General features: G+C 31.7%; 1 protein-coding gene across 1 annotated transcript; it reads right to left on the bottom strand.

Moving 5' to 3' along the window:
- Nucleotides 1–316: 316 nt before the first annotated feature.
- Nucleotides 317–15,587, bottom strand: LOC132742149 (transmembrane protein 163a-like). The gene is made up of 8 exons (XM_060730475.1): nt 14,978–15,587; nt 5,627–5,749; nt 5,370–5,413; nt 4,864–4,955; nt 4,244–4,340; nt 3,533–3,644; nt 2,295–2,436; nt 317–646 (listed from the first exon to the last, which is right to left on the bottom strand). The coding sequence occupies exons 1-8, from the start codon at nt 15,063–15,065 to the stop codon at nt 589–591; spliced, it is 756 nt and encodes a 251-aa protein (XP_060586458.1). The 5' UTR covers nt 15,066–15,587; the 3' UTR covers nt 317–588.
- Between the last annotated feature and the right edge of the window lie 4,316 nt (nt 15,588–19,903).

Raw genomic sequence — 19,903 nt, forward strand, 5'->3', positions numbered from 1 at the left:
GTAGGCGTAAATCTTTCATATGAAGTCGAAATATCCATTTTTGAAATTGTACTGTTGTAGGGTATATAATTGATTTATTAGACTACTTTGGTCTAAAATACCCTTTACAGCGTCAGCATGTCTTTATATTGAAGTTTTCTTCTTTTTGTTAAGACATACTTACTTCATAACACAGACCGCTAACATAAGATTCTTATAAGAAAACATGATTGCTGCTGCGGTAATTTTTTTGGACTGTTTGCAGCAACTCATGAACGCAAAACAACTAAACTTACCACAGTTCGTAATGAAAATATACAGAAGAAAAACACTCAAGTAACATATGCAACAATTTTAATTTTAACATTTATAACCTTTCATAAAAATTAGTAAAAACAATTAAAATCCTTCTCCAAAAATAACAAACAAAGTTGATGAACATATTTGGTGCTTCAACAAAAGTCACCTCAATGAAACGAGAAATTAAAGGAAAGGTTTCAAAAACACGATTGTCAAATATGAATAAAAAGGCACTGTTGAATATTTTTTTGTATTATTTTAACTAATGATAAATATTTAATATTGAAGATTAAGAAACATGTGGAAAATCTAATCATTTTCTTTTTCTTCATGCTTCTTTAGCTCTGACCTGGATATGACAATAACTCTGAAAAAGATAAAAAGGGAAAACAACGATTAGCAGCATCTAATAGTGATATTTTTATAATCTGATATATGACATTTCAGTTTGTAATTTCTGTCAGGACATTTAACTCCTTGAATGCTAGACTTATAATGTCAATTTATAATAATAATAAAAAATAATAATGATCACTTTATTGCATGAAGGTAACATATCAAGAAGCACATGTCTTATTTACAATTGCTGACATATAATTCCAGTATAAATCCTGGCATGCCAGCATAGCCATGCATCAAGTTTAATCAGACCATATTGTTGGCTGCCCTATAATTTTGAAATTATTATAGTGAAATCTTTAAGAATTAAAATGATCATTACCGAATTCAAAGAAAAAAGGACACGTCCGCGACATTGGTTTAGTAAGCTAACGATGAACGAGTAATGGCATGAGAGCGTAATATCACTGAGTTTGCTCATATTTTCCTAAACAATTTGGTTGGCGGCAAGGCGCCCGATGCCTTTCGGCCTCATCGTCAATAAAAATAGGGCAGTTATATGATTATAATTTGCTGAAAATATGGAAGTATTGTTCCAGAACAAAAAGGAATACGATTTTAGTGAAATGATATAAAACGTGATGCCTTAATCCATCAGGATACAGAGCAAGTATTTTCAAAAGGTATCACAAACTCTTATGATTTCCGGTGAATATCCCTTTAGCATTTTTTGCGTGATTTCATATCGCATATTTAGAATATAGGCCTAGTGTGAAATAATATATTGAAAATCTTGACAACTTTTGACATTTTAGGGCAAATAGTTTATTGACACCAATACAGGTCACACGCGATTCTATCCAAAATACAGTGTATACATTATTACAAAGAATGCTTATGACATAAATGAAAAAGGATATGTCGCGCGATTAATAATAGCAACATATGTTACATAATGAAAACGTCATTAAACGAGTTGACAACATTAATCCAGCCGACATAACATGTCAAGGAAGTTTTCCAAACGAATTACCATAAATATTGTTAAGGTACATTGTAAATGATCTACGAAAGCATGCATTTCCTTTTAAATTTTACAAACATTTGGACGGATACATATATTTATGTATTAGTTTGCAAAAAGTTGTCTACTAAAGAAATTGAATATGTGTTACCGGTATTATAAATTTATGCTCACTTTCAAGAAAATAACTCAAACATTTAAATATAATATATGTATTGCAAATAAATATTTTGAACAGAAATTTGAATAAAGGCAAGTAACATGTTTTTTGCTTTCACTCGTTTAAACCGCAGATCATTTTTTGACAATTGTAATTCAGTTTTATGACATTGCAGAATTGTTATGAAACAGTGAAACTAAATGAATCAGCTGTTACATGTTTCCCCCCTGTAATCCTAATCCTACAGCAATGTTATGTAAATAAATATGGCATATAAATATTAAAATAAACAGATATAATAAGGTTAATGACTTCATTTTAAGTTCAAAGTTGGAGTGAAAAGTTGTCAAATGAACGATTCAGTCTTATGTTTAAAACATGATTTAACGTACGAAAGAATACATAATGGGCTAAACAGTAACTTGAATTTTTCTGTACATTATTTTTACGGACCAATCATGCTTCTATGGATTATAAAGAATATTCACGTACCTGATACCGTAACCAAATAGGAAAAGAGCACATAAAAGACCAAATGAATCGTCGAGGTACCAAAACTGTTTGTTGTATTCGTAAACAGCAGAAAATATAAGAGTAAATATTGACATCACAGCACCAGTAAAAGTTATTATGCCTGAAAATAAACATGACGCAATCTGATCTAATATAAGGGACATAATAAACGTAATTGTAATTACAAAGTATCAGTAATATAAACATATTCAAAAATGATAGTTAGACATTGTGTATTAAGCGAAACATTTTTTAAATTGTTCATGTGGTTAATATTAATGTATCTCATATAAATTACATTGTTAAGGGAATCCGCTGAGGGTTTTTTGGCACGACTGGACAGGAATAATTTTCTGAGATAATCTTTGCACTCAAAATCGGTAAAGAATAGCGCAAAAAATAAATGTTCAAGTATGTTTCCTAATTATGTTTCATATCGTTTTTCTGTTATAAGCGTCACAGCTCTCTTAAAGAAATTCAAGTTTATTGTTTTAGGCTTTTCCTCTAATTTTTCAAATAACATTGTACATGTTGTAATGTTTGTGCTTTTAAATTACTCTGATTATTGTAAATATTGAAACGGATATTATTTCTGTGCGTTGTATTACTTACTTCTAATACTTATTGTGTGTTTACATCTTTCCTATTCTGTATATTAACGATGAATGGTTTACCATTTTAGCTACACTATTGGCTGTGTTAACAATTTCACCTACCATTACCATACATTTGTATCACATTTTTTTTTTTTTTTTTTTGGCATTTTCACTCTTTCGGTTAACATTTTACTTCCTATATGATAATAGTGTTAACACTCTACTTATTTAATGTTTTACGTGTAATTTTAATTCAGCTTGTATACCACCTGACTGATTAGAATCATGCCAAAAGATGTGGCGATCCCTCGGAAGCATTAGTCACAACAAAATTAAATGAATATTGCATACTCGGTTTGATTTACCTATTTTACTGTGCTGTCAGGACTGAGTCGATACTGCTAGCTGATTACGTAAGCAATCTGCTATTAAAATCTCCTTTACCGACAATTCCAAATTCAAAGCAGGAAAAGGTCATTACAAAAAATTAAAAGGAAAATGGTAGAGAGTAAATGCATGGTCCTACATCATTCAATGTCTGTTAACTTGCAGAATAAAAGACAATTTCATTATTCCCAGTTATTGAACAAAATATCTTATCAGTTCACAATCTGTACTTACTATCTATAATAAGAGCTCGGCTCTCCAACTGAAGTCCGAGATAAATTTTACCACTCCCAAGAACGAGGCAACAAAATGCATTAATGGAAGCCATTGTTAAGATAATGGCGGGCTGAAAATGTAACAAACATTTTTTATAATAAACAAATAATGCTTAGTTTTTAAACATTTAGAGAGTGTCATAAAAATTTGTTAGATGAGCATTTTTCTATGATTCACCAGACACGTGTTTATTTTAAATGATATTTAGTGGTTAAAGTTAATTATAATTATTTGAAATAGAAATTCATGATGAAAATAACTATGAAATTTATGTTGATTATATCTAAGCTATAGCAATGATTACTTTCTCAGGTACAATTATCAGTCTAAATGATGATTTCAAACGAAGATGATGACGACGACGAGGACGACAACATCAACGAAAACGACGATGATGGCGATGACGATGATGATTGTGGTGGTGGTGTTAGTGGTGGTGAAGGTTGAGCTTTTATTCAACGACGACGATGACGATGTTGATGATGATGATGATGGTGATGATGATAATGGTTTTATGATGCTGCTGCTGCTGCTGCTGCTGCTTCTGATGATGATGATGATCCTGATGATGATGATGATGATGATAATGATGGTGATGATGATGAATTATAAATAGTTTCACTATGAAACAGTTTTATTCGGGGTTTTAAAAGAATAGCTTTTTTTTACCTTTCTTGGCATTTCAACACAAACTAAGGCATAAACACATCTTATTGAAAGCAATAGACCAGACAGCACAAACAGCGCCCCTATCATTATGCATGCCCTGAAAAGTATTGAATACAAAGCCGAACTATAGAAAACAAATTTACTATAAATGGTAACAGAAAATTAAATAGGTATTAGTTAATAAATATGTTTCCAAATAGTGTTCTGAGCGGAATATATTTGAAATAATGTCTGGCTGAATAACTTCTTGAGGCTTGCATGGTGGGTTATCCAATATATTTTTCAGCTTGGTTACGGTCATAATTTATTTCCGTATTAGACAGAACACTTCAAAATAACCTTATATAATAATACAATATTATGTAATGTTATTTTATATAGAATAAAGCATGGTGAGCGATCTTTGTAGAAAAACAACCTCTTCACAATAACAGTAGGATTTGCAAACAATTTTTCAAACTCTCTAGAGCAATACCTGTCAGCAACAACTAAAGTCTTTGACTCACAAAGGGTGTTACTCTGCAGAGTTTGTACTGTATGATAAAAAAAACTTTATTAATTAATCTTATTAGTTAATTAATTAATTAAGTTTTGTGGACAATGAGTGGTAGATAACATACCTTATTTCCCTTGTGTTGGAATAAATTGTATCACGACCATGAAATCGCCATAAAATAACAACTGATGAGATACTGTCAAGGATTGAGTCCAACTGTTGGAGAGACAAAATATTTGTCCTATTTAATTACGAAATGAAAGTGTCGGAAAACAAGTGTTGTGAATTCTTTCCTAGTAAGAAGAGCGTCCATCTAAGCTAACATATGAAGCTATGTCTTTCAATAGTAACGAAATCAAATAAATAACCCTTGCAACATACTAGAAATAAAGCATTCAATGGTTGTATCATTGATAAAAGCAAACTCCAATTGTATAGTACAGTCACATGTTAATTGAGTTATAGTGGACTAAAATTTAGTAATAAAGTTACACAACATTTTTTAGGAATCATTTCAAAGTGTTTGATAATACATTTCTACTATCACATTTTGATGATCCAAAACAGCCTCCGTTTACAAGATTGCAGTTCGTCTATTTAAAGAACATTAATAAAAGGAACTGTACTCACTCCAAAACTAAACAACGACTGGCTGCCATACAGGGCGGCAAACACTGAAAATAAATTCATTTTTGAAAAGAATAAAAACACAATTAATGCAATATTCAAGTCCTAGAAACAGTGTATTGTCTAAGTCTTATATTTTGGATACAGATTGCTTGGAACGGACATCTATATACTTAGGTATCACAGCAAAGTAAGTGTCAACTCATGGCGGTTTTAAAATAGTATCAACAAATTAGTATTACAAGCAGCTTTAAACGTACCTATGGCGACGACACCAAGTATGCCGGAGACGATGGATGAGACCCATGATATTGCTATGGCGGCTATACGTAACTTTACCGCTGTATTGGCTGATACTTTGTGTGCTTTGTCCAGTAGAATTGCTGAAAATGTGACGTAAAGTTTAAGGCCTTTGTGACAATATCAAGTTGTTGTTTGGAGGTTTATATATGTACGTGTTTTTACAGCTGGAAAGAAACATTCATATAAAATTTCACAGTTGTGCTCATGTGTAAATAATCATTAGATCAGAAACTGTGAGACAAGAGATTTATAAAGACAACCAAACAAATTGATATACAAAAGACATTTTACATTGTTTAAGTTGATTTAACAAGCAATGGTGAACTTGTTTCCCTAAAGAATTTTTTGAGATTGTACGCAGTATCATAATGTCTATTTCCAGTAAATAGTTCGTTTTAACACATTTTACATACAAAGGAAAAATAACCAAGATTTAAAATATATTTATGAAATAGGTTTTACAACAAACTAAATTCCAGATGTGTGAATATTTCAGTTTAATCGACAATTTCTCAATTTCTGTAACCAAAAATCGCATTCAACGCGAAATACTGGCGAGAAAGAGAAGACTTGTGTATATTAACACTAGAAGTAAGGCCATCTTCTTTGCACAAGAAATTAAATTCCAATCTATTCAGATTGCTTTACATGACTTTTTTTTGTTCAAAACACCGGTTGTAAAAGTGTTCGCGGTATCAGAATTTTGAGGATGCGCGCGCATCGTATGACACCCTTGAGTTTAATGTAACTATTCTTTTATTCTTGCAGCCCATCACATAACTATTTGTATTACAAATAGAAAAAGACGAATAAAGAAATTAAATGCGTACTTTGTGGCAAAAATGCCAAAGCATAATATTTGAAGGGGAATGGACCTTTCCAGTGTTTACAGTTTTATGTAAATTGGCTAACTTGGTTAACTTGCTACACTGAGATAAAACATAGTCTCTGGTTGACCTGGTTTGCTTAAAAGAACACATGGTTATGTTTGTAATACTGTTAGTGAGCAGTTGACGTAGCAATGAATGGAAAAGGTGTGGCTAAATGTTCCTTTCCGAAAAACTGGAAATGTACATCTTGCATTGCATGTATGTGGTCGCACGGCCGAAAATCTCTAATAAATGACAATGTTTTCAAAAGTATTTTTCTTCAGAACCGCCTGGCACAAAATCTTTTTTTAGAGAACCTGTTACGCTCGTGATAAAGTGTTTAAAAGCCTAGCGTTGCAGCGCATTTCACTTAATCGGACTAAGAATAGCACAAAAATCAATTTTTCGATTTATTCCTGAGTATGTTTCTTAATTCTCTTTTATAAATCTTTCTGTTTAAGTGCCCTAGCTTATATATTTAAGAATTTTATATTTTCGGGGTCCAGTTCCTCAGTGTAGTTCCTTTCAGCATAAAATACTTTCAATTAAAAATAAGAGCATAAATTACAAAACAAGCCTTGTTCAATCCTCTGATTCTTATTTAAAGTTTATACATATTTTAGCCGGATATTTACGTAAGTTCGAGCCTTAATTAATAAACTCTCGAGTCCTTTTTTTCGTGCAACTACCCAGACCTGGTGTCATATAAATGGTCAGGTTAATAAATCCCAGTCGGACTTGAACCTGCTGTATATGGGTTTAAGGTAGTCACCTTTTTACTCTAGGGAAAGTATGTCATACAATTATTTCAGTTAACTCGTAACACCTTTAACCAAAGCAATTGCATTCATCATAATCAACATGATCAAAAGATGAGAAGAATATTTTAATTTAATCATAACCGATAGAATGTCAGATTCAGCTGTTACATAGTGAGAATTGAACAACCTTTTGGCCACATATTACATTTACTGCCATAATGAAATCTGTCATGAATGACAGACACTCTACGTATTAAAGTCGAGTTTTTCAGTTTTACGTGATTTTAGTCGAACTGGAAGTCTGTAGAAACACTAATGACAAGGTTTTTTACAAGCAAAGTGAAATCTAATTAAAATGATCAAAAAACTATATTTTTTTTTCTATAACAAATATTGTATACATAACGCTGATATCTAAGGCAGAAAACGTTATCTTATAGAGACTTCACTTTTCATCATGTAGACAGCTGTTCTACTGTTCAATACAAATATATAATATACATATATTCATTGTGTGTTGTATTGTATACTGAATGTTAGATAAAATTTATACAAAAGCACGTATCGCTGGAGTTTTATCAATGTAGGATTCATAGTTATACCATAATATTTATGAATTACATGTATATATCATTTTATGTTTTGTTATATGTTATGTTATGCTATTGTTATGTTATTGTAATGTTATTGTAAATTTATTGTTATTTTTTATGTAATGTTATGTGTTATATGTTATGTTTTGTTATTGTTATGTTATGTTATTGTTATGTTGAATTGTGTTGTATTGTATTATGTTATGTTATGATGTTAAATTATGTTATTATGTTATATGTTATGTTATGCCATTGTTATGTTATGTCATTGTTACGATATTATACCTTGTTTCTTATGCCCTTTTATTGTCATGTTATGTGTTTTATGTTATAGTTTAATAATATTTTATTGCATATTTTGTACATGATTAATTTACACAATCTAACATCAATATCTTAAGCATGAATATAATGTACATACAAAAGGGTTGGACCAAAAGTTATACCAACATTATCTAGGGTCCTCCCCTGAAGGTCTATCTTGTTGGTTTAATGGAAACATAGTAAGTAAATGTGGTTTTTAGAAATTCTGAGATATTTATTTATATGATAAGCGATATTAATTTCATGTATTTTAACTGGTAGAAAAGAATCGCTTAACCTAAAAAACAAAGAAAATTACAAAATGACTTAATGAGGTAAAATGGAAAAAAAAAATATATGCCATTAACAATTTGCCACTATAATAAACGCACCAAACCTTGATTTGCAGCAGTATTTTAATAAACTTAATATGAAAATAAATATAGTATATGTGTAAACAAAATTAGGTAAATCTTCTACTACTTTTGATGTAATTATGCACTTCTTGAAATAGTCTTATGTTTTCGGCTTCTGCAAGTCCGTCAATACCGTGTAATAATTTCTGACAACTGAGAGGATGAAATGACCTGGTATTCAAAAAAAGTATACGTCTTTGCATAGTATATAATTTACATCGGAAAAAATAGTGCTCCGCATTTTCGATGTCTGCGCCGCATTGGCATAATGGACTTGAAACTAAATGGTTAATAAAAAGATCATTATTTAAGTTGCTACAATTGTTTCTAATTCGGGTTTGGTGGACATTTAAGGAACGATCTCCGTATAAGAAAAAAGATGGAACTACTGGAGGTTTATATAACTGTTTATTCTTGTTTTTAAATATAGCTAGCGATTGTGATTCGCGAATGTTTGTCGGAAGATTATTCCATAATTGAATAGCTGATGGAATGACTGATTTTGAGTAAATTTCGGTACGTCTGGCTAAAGTAATATAGTCACTATTATTTCTTAACGAATAATGGTTTTCTAACGCCATCTCGACAGATGGTGGAAAAAGTTGCATAAGATATTGTGGTAATAAATTATATTTTCCTTTATACATTAAAACTAGTTTTTGAATTTGTCGTCTGTCTGAAAGTGAAACCCATCCTATCTCCTTAAGTAAATATTGAATTGATACGGATCTAGTTAAACCAGTTACCACGCGAGCTGCTTCGTACTGAATTTTTTCTAACGTTTCTTTTTCAAGCTGTGTGCAATTATCCCATACTAAAGATGCATATTCTAAATGTGGACGTAAATAAGATATGTAAATGTTATTTAGAGTATATCTTTTTACCTTGAATTTTAGCATTTTCATTGAACCAAGAATTCTTGCAGCTTTGGATACTATAATAGATATATGTTCATGCCATGACCCATCTTGACTGAATGTTACCCCTAAATGCTTATGGTGGTCTACATACTTAAGCTGTACATTATTGAAAAAAAGATTCGGTTTATTTCGATTACAAAATGAAAAGAACATGACCTCAGTTTTTGCTGGATTGAAATTAACAAGCCATTGTTTAGACCATGATGTAATTGTGATAAGGTCTTTATTAAGAATTTCTTCCATATACGAGACAACTTTAGATGAGACTGCCAACGAACTGTCGTCGGCAAAAAGTCTAGTTACACTTAGAAGGGATTCGGCAATGTCATTAACATAGATTAAAAATAAAAGAGGACCAAGGACGGATCCCTGGGGGACTCCTCCAAGTAATGTTGTAGTATTAGAGAAAGAGGAAGACACAAAAACTTTCTGAGACCTATTATAAAGATAGTTGTTTAACCATGAGATCAATTTTTTTCTAGAATTCCATACTGTTTTAATTTGAAGATAAGACCTTTATGCCAAACTCGATCAAACGCTTTTGAGATATCGCAAAATATAATACATGTTGATTCTTTGTTGTCAAAAGCTTTACAAATTTGATTATAAATATCAATAAGCTGGTAAACAGTTGAGTGACCTGGCAAAAATCCAGATTGATTTTGAAATAGTAATGAGTTAATATGAAAATAGTTATGCATATGTTTAAATATAATACGTTCCATCACTTTTCCAACACAGCTTATCAAAGAAATCGGTCTATAGTTTGATGGTTCGTCCTTATTCACTTTTTTAAAAAGTGGCATTACATGAGCTAGTTTCCATTTATCGGGATATATTCCTTCATTTAATGAGAGATTAAAAAGTAAACAAAGTGGAACACACAAAGATTCTGATGTTTCCTTTAACATTTTATGGCTGATTTCATCTGGGCCGGAAGCTTTATTGGTGACAAGATTCAATAAGGTATCCTTAATCTCTTGTTCATTAATTATAAAATCTTCAAGACGTGAATTAGTTTTAAAAGTAAATAGTGGAAGTTTTATATTTGTATCATCAACACATGATATTGAACTAAAAAACTCATTTAAAGTATTTGCCTTATCTATATCAGATACGGAGAAAGTATTGTTACAATTTTTAAGAGGAGGTATGATTTTCATTATCATTTGTATTTATCTTTTACTAGCATTTTTAACTATTTTCCAGTATTCACGAGGATTAGAACTGCTCATATCGTGCAATGAAAATTCTAAATTATTATAAAATATCTCTTTAGCATTTTTTTTCATATTATTTACTTGATTTCGAGAGTGCTTATATTTTATCCAATCAGAAGCTTTATTACTATTTAATGCTTTATGAAAGAGCCTATCTCTTTGTCTTAAACTTTTTCGTATACTACTGTTAAACCAAGGTTTATCATTCGGCCTTATAAGTGCATAATATGATGGAATGCATTGTTTCGCTAGATATAAAAATTTGTCCGTGAATAAACTGCACGCCTCATTAACATTACTGTTTTGAATAAAGGACCAGTCTGTATTTCTTATCAATGAATTTAATTTTACAAAGTCAGCTTTTTTATAATTCCAAATTTTTCTTTTAAAAGGTTTGTTTAAATCAAATTCTACCGATAAATAAATATATGTTCCTAAATGATCGCTGATTTCGCTAACAGTTTCGAAAACGCCAGAGTCAAAAACATGGATATTATTTGTTATGGCAATTGGATCGAGCAATGTTTGCGTATTTGGAGTAATTCTTGTAGGGCATTCAATAATGTTAATCATATTATTTACTAAAAGAACATCTTTAAATTTATGATTTGTTGTATTAATTTGATCTTCATTTATATCCCCTACAATTATTAAAAGCTGGTTATGTTCTAACGCTATTTCTAAACAATTATTTAATTTATCCCAAAAGTCAACCTTATAGTGGGGAGGCCTATATATTGTGCATAATAGATAAGATTGATTTTTATCTTTGAATTCGATCCAAATAGATTCAGGAAGAAGATATTCTAAGTTAAAAAGTCGCCTTGGTCTTATGAAAGAAGAAACATAAACAAGCAAACCTCCAGAATGGCACGTTAAATCTTTACGATAGAAATTGTCAAAACCCGAAAGTTGTAAATTACTGTCTAAAAAATTTGCATCTAGCTTAGTTTCAGTAAAACACAAAATATCCATATCTGAAAAATTTTCTTTTATATAGTCCAGTTTGTTTCTTATGCTTCTAATATTTTGATGAAAAATGGAAAGGCAGTTTTCTTTATTAACGATTGGTCCCGGGTTTAATTCAACATCGCCAGACATAATAATTAGGTAAATAATGTATAGCAAATACATTATTCTATAAACATGTGTTATATTAGTTACCCTTTTTACAAAACAATAAGAATATGAGTGTATTTTGTTTTTCCAGTTAAAATAAAAAGATGAAGAAAAATTTAAAAACAGTTCGAGGTGTTTTTCCGTTGATGAAAAAAAGTTAAACACACACAACAATAACGAACATAAGATAATCGTTGACATTTTTGAAGACTTGAAAATATATACATTCATAGACTGCTGACTATTATTGAAAGATCCTATTGATGCTCGCCAAGACATAATATCATTACCCATATGGGTATAAGTCATAAGAATAATAATTGGCGAGCATCAATGAGGTATGCGTGTCAATAATTACTAAATCAAGGTTGGACAGTGGCAAAAGTATAGTGGCAAAAAATACATGGCAATAGAAAAATACAAAAAAATAAGTTAACATCAAATAAACATAAATGAACATAGATATTGGAATGGAAATGTGGCATTAACCTTGATTATTTATTAATAGAAGTTATTCTAATAATTTGTATTTTTAATTGATAGGATTGATATTTGATTTCTTCATTAATTTATTGGGAATACTCTTATAAATAAGTTTAGATGGTGTTACCTGTAGTTCACTTTAAAGTTTATACTGAGGAAAAATTAAGTCACAGAAAATCAATTTAAACTGGTAAAGTTGTTAAAAAACAAAAACAGATAGAAACACACACACAAAATACTGCTTAAAAAAATAATTTACACACTGTTGTACATATATAACTATAGCAGCGAGAAATCAAATGTACCCGTATGTAATACAACTAAGGTCGCCACTGTTACAGGTCAGTAATTATTGTACTGTGTGTATATTTTGACCCTAGGCCAAGATAAATAAACTGTATTAAATCGATCAGAAATACTGAAAAGTGATAATTAAAAAATGAAGGCAAGAAAGTAGTCAAAAGTCGATTTCATCTAAGGAATTGTTGTTTTTTTTAAGGAAGATAAATTTCTCATTTCAATTAACGCAAAGAAAAATAGAATAAAGAACAATAACAAAAACAAAAATAAGAAATATGTAAATATGTATACAATCATTTACATTATTAAATCTACTTAAACCAAAAAATAAGTTTGTATTTTATGTTATGTTTTGTTATTGTTGTATTGTACATGTATTATGTTATGTTATGTCATTGTTGTGCAATGATACCTTGTTATGTTATATTTTTGTTATGTTTTGATGTCTTGTTATGTTATGTTATTGTTTTCTTATTGTAATTGTGTTATGTTATGTTATATTACGTTAAGTTATGTAACATACTTACAATAATAATGTTACGTAGATAAATAACGTTATGTTATGTTACCGGAATTTATTTATTTATTTATTTATTTATTTATTTATTTATTTATTTATTTATTTATTTATTAATCTATCTATTTATTTATATTCAGAAATTCAACAGGCGGACTTATATATCTCTCAATCATTTTAAATATATCATTTACGAGTAAAGTTTATACTTTAACAACTATATAATTCCTTGTTTAAAATGATCCAGGCATCTGGAGGCATGCAGCTTTAAACCATTAACAATATGATTTTACGACCGGATTGGCATAAATCTTATACTATAGTTCCTACACAAATATTGATTTGATTTAATTTTGTATCATTTTATTTGAATGAGCATTGCTGAATTGAATGAAAATATTTATATATCGGTTATAAATATAGTTATATGACCTTATAGTAAACCGACAATGTTTATCCAACCGTAAGTAAAGCCTCTGGTTAACTATAAAACTAAATGAATGTTACACGCTGCGGGGTATTGGACTTTGTTTTTGCGTCACAATATAAATGAAATATAGAACCAACATATTCGTTATGTTTTGTATTTATATAATTAATTATGCTCCAAAAAGGTATTGAATTGTTATTTGACTATGCCAGTTATCATCAAGTCATCATTTTAAAAGAATCACAATAGATTTTTATATGCATGTATAGCCAAACCCGTTTTTAACGTCTTTTAAATAATATACAATAGCTGTTTGTTGGAAGGTGGTCTCTCTAAACGAAAACTATTGCACACTTTAATTGATGAAAATAAGCAGCTGAAATAGTGGTATTAAGTCAAGGTGTATGAACGAGGCTACTTTCAGTTTTTGCACACATAAAAATCAAGTTATAATATATTTTACTTCCTTTTTAAAGGTATAATTATCGAAAGCAGCGGGTGCTTGTTACTGCAAGGTATGCAAAGTACATCTTTAGTTGCATAGGCTGCAAAACATTGTTAAGACAATTCGTTTATCCATTGTGCAAGTGCAATGCTTTTAGTATCTCGGAAGTGACCTTTCACACAGGTTGACCTGTATTTATTTTAACAGTAGGGAGAAAAAGGAAATGTGTTTAGTGTAGAATAGAGTGACAGATGGCGCGGAAGGCTGAAACCAATTTATATTTGTTATTCAGGTACAGACAGCGTCGTGCACGTTTGTCAGGATAAACTGTTTTCAAAATATGTAAAACAGCTTCGCATGCATGTAAAAATGCTATTACCAACTGTAACCCATCTAAAATGCAATTTAGTAAATTTGACCAGATAAAACCCTGCCAGTATCCAGACTGCCACCAGACCCATTATTTGATAGCGTATTTTGGTATATATTTGAAATGTAATGCAAAAAATGTTGTTGAACTCTATGAAAATAATACTATCTTTCACATGTCACTCATGGAGGTAAATTATTACAGACTGTAGAATGGAGTACTTGTGGTTGTTGACTATATAAGCAAATAAATATTGTGTTTCTTAACTAACACGTTTTTGTTGTTGTTATTGTTTATTTGTGTGTTGGTGGCGACAAAAGACAAAATAAACATCCTATGCAATTAACACACTATGTCACATGCTAATGAGGTCACCTAGCACTTTTACCTCGGGGAATTTTAACTCGATGGATATTGATGAAGCGTTGGTAACAGGTCATTCAGTATCCTACAGAAGCCACAGTTGCGTCGTGAGGTAGGTGCTGCGACCGAAAGGACTTGTGGTAGAACAATTTCAATATGGTATAAACGCTATATATGAACCGAATTTCAAACTTCTTACCTTTTTCATTGCTTCCATTTTTGATTTCGGGTCCATCTTTTGCCCTCTCATGGAGCTCATATTCCATTGGTGTTTTCCCATTCTCCATGTCTATTGTACTTTAAGAATGTCACATTTCTTGGAAGTATTTTATTTATATCCAAAATGCTCGCAGCTATTCATTTTATACTATAATTTTAATATATTAAATATATTGCACACCTTAATCTTTACTCCATACATTCATACTTTCATAAGGTATGTATGTGTTTATAAATCGTACATCAGTTTTATTCATCCCGTGAAAAGAGACAATTTCGATGGATCAATTGATATAAATGAATTAAATATATTCCGAACTGAACATCTGCCGGCTATATTACATATACAATGTACACATATACATTGAAAAGCTTGTTTCTCTATAGTGGTGTTAAAACTAATAAAAATATTTTTGTCACGTGATCTATATATCCGTTTTTAACTGCTATTATTAACTTTTTTATTTACTTCCCGCAGCATCTGTGCGTGCAATAAATAAATGAATAATCCTTAGCCATATTAGCAGTTTAAGCTGCAGGTAAATCTTTACAAGCTAGCACTTTTGAATATATACTAGGCTAACTGATGACATATACATACATGTATTAGTATTTGTAAGAAAAGTTATCTTTAATCAAAGGACTAGTTGAAACATGAAGGTATTTGGATCCGGTTGAAAAGATGTAAAAATATTTCAATAGCGTGTATAGAAAAAGGATGTTTATCGCTGCTGAAGGGCGTTTAAATAAAGTATTATATTTCGTTTTACTTTTTTGGGCAATATTTTCCGGTTTAACAAATATATTTCGGTATCTTAACTTCGTCGTAGCTTTTATTATTTGTAAACTTAAAAAAGCAAGTTTTTATTGATATCATAACTGAATAAAAAATCAACAACGAATGGCTTAATCGTACATTATTATTACTATTAAATGTTTATGTTTTTTGCGTTGCAACGCTTTTCATTGAAATCGGGCTGAAGAATTGCACAAAAATCGAAATTAAATTTAATTCCGAGTACAGTATAATTCTTCAATATCCTTTGCAGATTTTGTTTCATTTTAAAATAATAAATGTTTTTTTTATCATTTATATGATTTTTTTTCCCAAATTATATATTTTTAGACTTTACGACCCCAATGCAGTTCCTTTAACGTGTACGTCTAGTTACGTCAATCGTATAGATATATTTAAATGTTTTCAAACGATCATTCCTATTTGTCATAAATATGCACTTCACAACAGACTTTATATTAAATTTTGGACTTTGACAGCTGACATGGCTCTTAGCTACATCCAGCGCAGGCTGGCCTGGAATTAATATTGTTTGTCAAGACTAATTACATTCGGTAATATAATCATACTCAAGTTGCTGAAATAACTGTCATTTTAGATTCAATATGATCATCAACTTCATATCCATAATCGCCAACTTCGGTGATAATGTACATGTATGTAGTTATACTATAATAACCCCATAATTAATGTTTTATTTATTATGTGGAAATAAATGGAAGTAATTAATGTTTTATTTATTATGTGGAGATAAAGGGGAAGTAATTAAGACTATTTACAATACTTGAGGCTAATAAGCGTATCCAGTCATCAAACTGGATAAAACGATAACCGGTTGTGTGATGTGTAATTTAACAATTTTTCAGGAATTTCTCACACAAGATACAATTGGCTTATCAATACATATAATTGTCTAGAATATTCTGTAGTCTAATTATCAGCCAGCAGCAAAATGTCGGATACTTTGAATTTTTTGTTTCATCTTTATCTTAAGCCCCGGTCACATATTCACGGATAATGCCACGGAAGAGCTACGGTCTAATCGTTCACGGATTACTACGGAAATGTGAAATTCCGTAGTCCGCTACGGTTCCAGTACGGACACACAACGGTATAAGTACGGAGTCCGACGGATTTACCACCAAAATCCCCCGGAGAGACACGGATTGTTACGGACCGACACGGTTTGATGCGGAGCAACACGAATTAGGACGGACGCACTACGGATACACTACGGTCTGCTACGGTATAAGCACGGGTTAGTACGAATAAGTACGGTCTGATACGGAGAAGAACGAATTGATACGGAGAAGAACGAATTGCCACGGATCTATACGGACCTAATACATCCGTCCACAATCTCTTGCATAAATGCCCCATAAGAAAAGAACAACTGGAAAACGAATTGCAGAGTTGAATGATTTCGGCGGAGAGGATTCGGCCTGATCGCGTCTGACCCCCGAGACACATCAGGTCCGATAAAAGAGAATTTCTTGAAGGACGCTGGGTCCATAACAAGTTCGGCCATGAGAGCCTCATAAAAACATGAAGGGGTCTTCGTAAAAGCCCATCTCCAGTCCACCATCTTGCCTGTCCTCTCTTACCTGATTAGATATGGACTAGTAATCATTAAAAAAAGTGTTGATCAAAACTGCTTCTCTTTTAATTTTAAAATGTGCCGTTTTTTTACAATAATATTTATTACCGTGAATGTTTATGTTTTAAAAATATGTAAAAAGCTTGTTAATTAATCTTCTTATAACTCAAGGGCCAGTGTCCAAGGCTTATGAGACACTTCGTTTTATGTACATATTTACTCAAATTTCACGATTCAATGTTTGTAAAATGTTTAACATTAAATGTTATTACTCTATTACTTAAGAATTGTAGTACGATATTAATATATTTTACCTCTATGCATGTCATCTAGCAGCTCGACCACTGCCTGCGCATTCTGAGCCATTTCAATATAAAATTGCAGCCAGTAAATGGCAATTATCATTTATTGAATGTTCCCGCAAATATGTCTGTTTTTAACAAGAAGGTAGTACCCTTGGAAAGTACATGATACTTAATTCATCCGTTCTAAACAGTGGTGGACCGTACAAGTCCGTGTTGCAACGCAAATAACCGTATAAGACCGTGCTAATCCCTGCTTCTCCGTAGTACAACGTATTACGATCGTGGCTTTCCGTATTAATCCGTATTAAAACCGTAGCTTAAACGTAGGTTATCCGTACCAAACCGTGGAAATCCTTGACAAGTTGGTGAGCTACGAATCAGTACGGACTAGTACGGTTTTTCGTACGGACCAGTAAGTATCGGTACGTTTTAATACGGACTAGCAGGGATACGCTACGGTTGATTTTTCCGTAGCAAATTTTTGTGCATGTTCAAAAATTGTCAAGGATCGCTACGGATATACCAGGACTACTACGATTGATTACGGTTACGATACGGAGAGCTACTGACCAGTACGGGTAGCTACGGACGATGCCGGAATTAATCCGTGGCTCTTCCGTGGGCGTATTCCGTGAATATGTGACCGGGGTATTAGATCTATTTAGAACGTTATTGGCATGCTTCTATCCATAGGAGCTCGGGGACGGGGCCGCAAATTGCGATCGTTCCGATCCTGTACCAGCCCTACACATTCAACTATCCGCTAGTGTGGTTTGTGAGAAAAAAAGTCAATTTATCCAAATCTGTTATTATTAAAATCGGTCAATTTTTACGGTATTATATTGAAATACCGTCATATGAGACCACTTTTAAAACTAACAGATTGTAACAATAATATGTTATATTCTTTGTGGCCGTACTGTACACCAGGATAATAAGAAAAAATATATTTAGAGGTAGTAGCATTATAAAAAAAAATTAATTTATTGTTACATGATTGATATTAGCTATTTAATTCAAGCATTTTGTTATTCATTGATTTATAAGGGAAAGTTATTCATTTCAAATTCTTAGTAGTAACAGACGACATTGCAAATTAAGCGTATAAGTTTAACAAAAACAAGTTTTTAACATTTTAGAACAATACGATCCCAAATAAAGGGAGATTACTTTCTTACAACTAAATGCTATCATATTCCAGTTGTCTGTCTTTTTATAATAAATCTCATACAGTAGGACACATTTCTCTTTGGAGCTAACCCACATAGCTCAATTGATAAGAGCGCGAGGCTAGTCTTGTAATCTCACGTTGTGGGTTCGATTCCCGGGCTGACCAACTCAAATGACTGAACAGTCTTTCGGATGAAACTTTAAATATGAGTGCTTAAACACTTGTCAGTTTCTGGAAATGGGACATCTTGCTGTATCTGTGTTGTGCACTATCCTCCAAAATCTAAAATGACTAACACTCTTCTAGAGGACTGGGCAAACGGTGGTGAGTATAAATAAACTCAAATACACAAACACACATTTCTCATAGACATTGCTTAAATATTACTTTAAGACAGAATATAATTATAAGTTGCTGCCATACGTTTCCCTTGCGCATTTTTATAATGGCTAGTGACACGATGGAAAAAAACAGTGTGTTAGGGTCTGAAAACTTCTATTTAAAGCCAATGTCCAAAGCAACCGAAAATTTAGTTACACTTTCAGACGATCAAATCAGATTGTTCAAACACGAAGAAATTTAGATATTAGACATTTTAAGTCTATACTTCCTTTTGATTTTGTCGATGGGTTTGGTTTGTCTACCACCAGAAACTTTGAAAAGTCGGTGCCATTACGAAATATGTTTAGTTGGTGTAATATTATAAAATATACACATGTGCTTCTTTAAATGGTACGGTTGGCCATATAAATAGTTTTATCTTCTGTCGCATATTTGCTCCCCTGTTTCTGCACTTTTTGTTTTGTTTGTACGTAAATATCATTGTTTTACTTTTCCTTACGATCAACGTTTTTCCCCGGATATTTTTGCGAAACAAATGAGCCGTGTCACGACAAAACCAACATAGTGCGTTTGCGACCAGCATAGATCCAGACCAGCCTGCGCATCCGCGCAGTCTGATCAGGATCCATGCTGTTCGCTAACCAACACTATAACAAGTAGAGAAACTGATAGCGAACAGCATGGATCCTGATCAG

Source organism: Ruditapes philippinarum, unplaced genomic scaffold (assembly GCF_026571515.1).
Source record: "Ruditapes philippinarum isolate M1 unplaced genomic scaffold, ASM2657151v2 ctg1106_1_1_1_1, whole genome shotgun sequence".
Classification (NCBI taxonomy): Eukaryota; Metazoa; Mollusca; class Bivalvia; order Venerida; family Veneridae; genus Ruditapes; species Ruditapes philippinarum.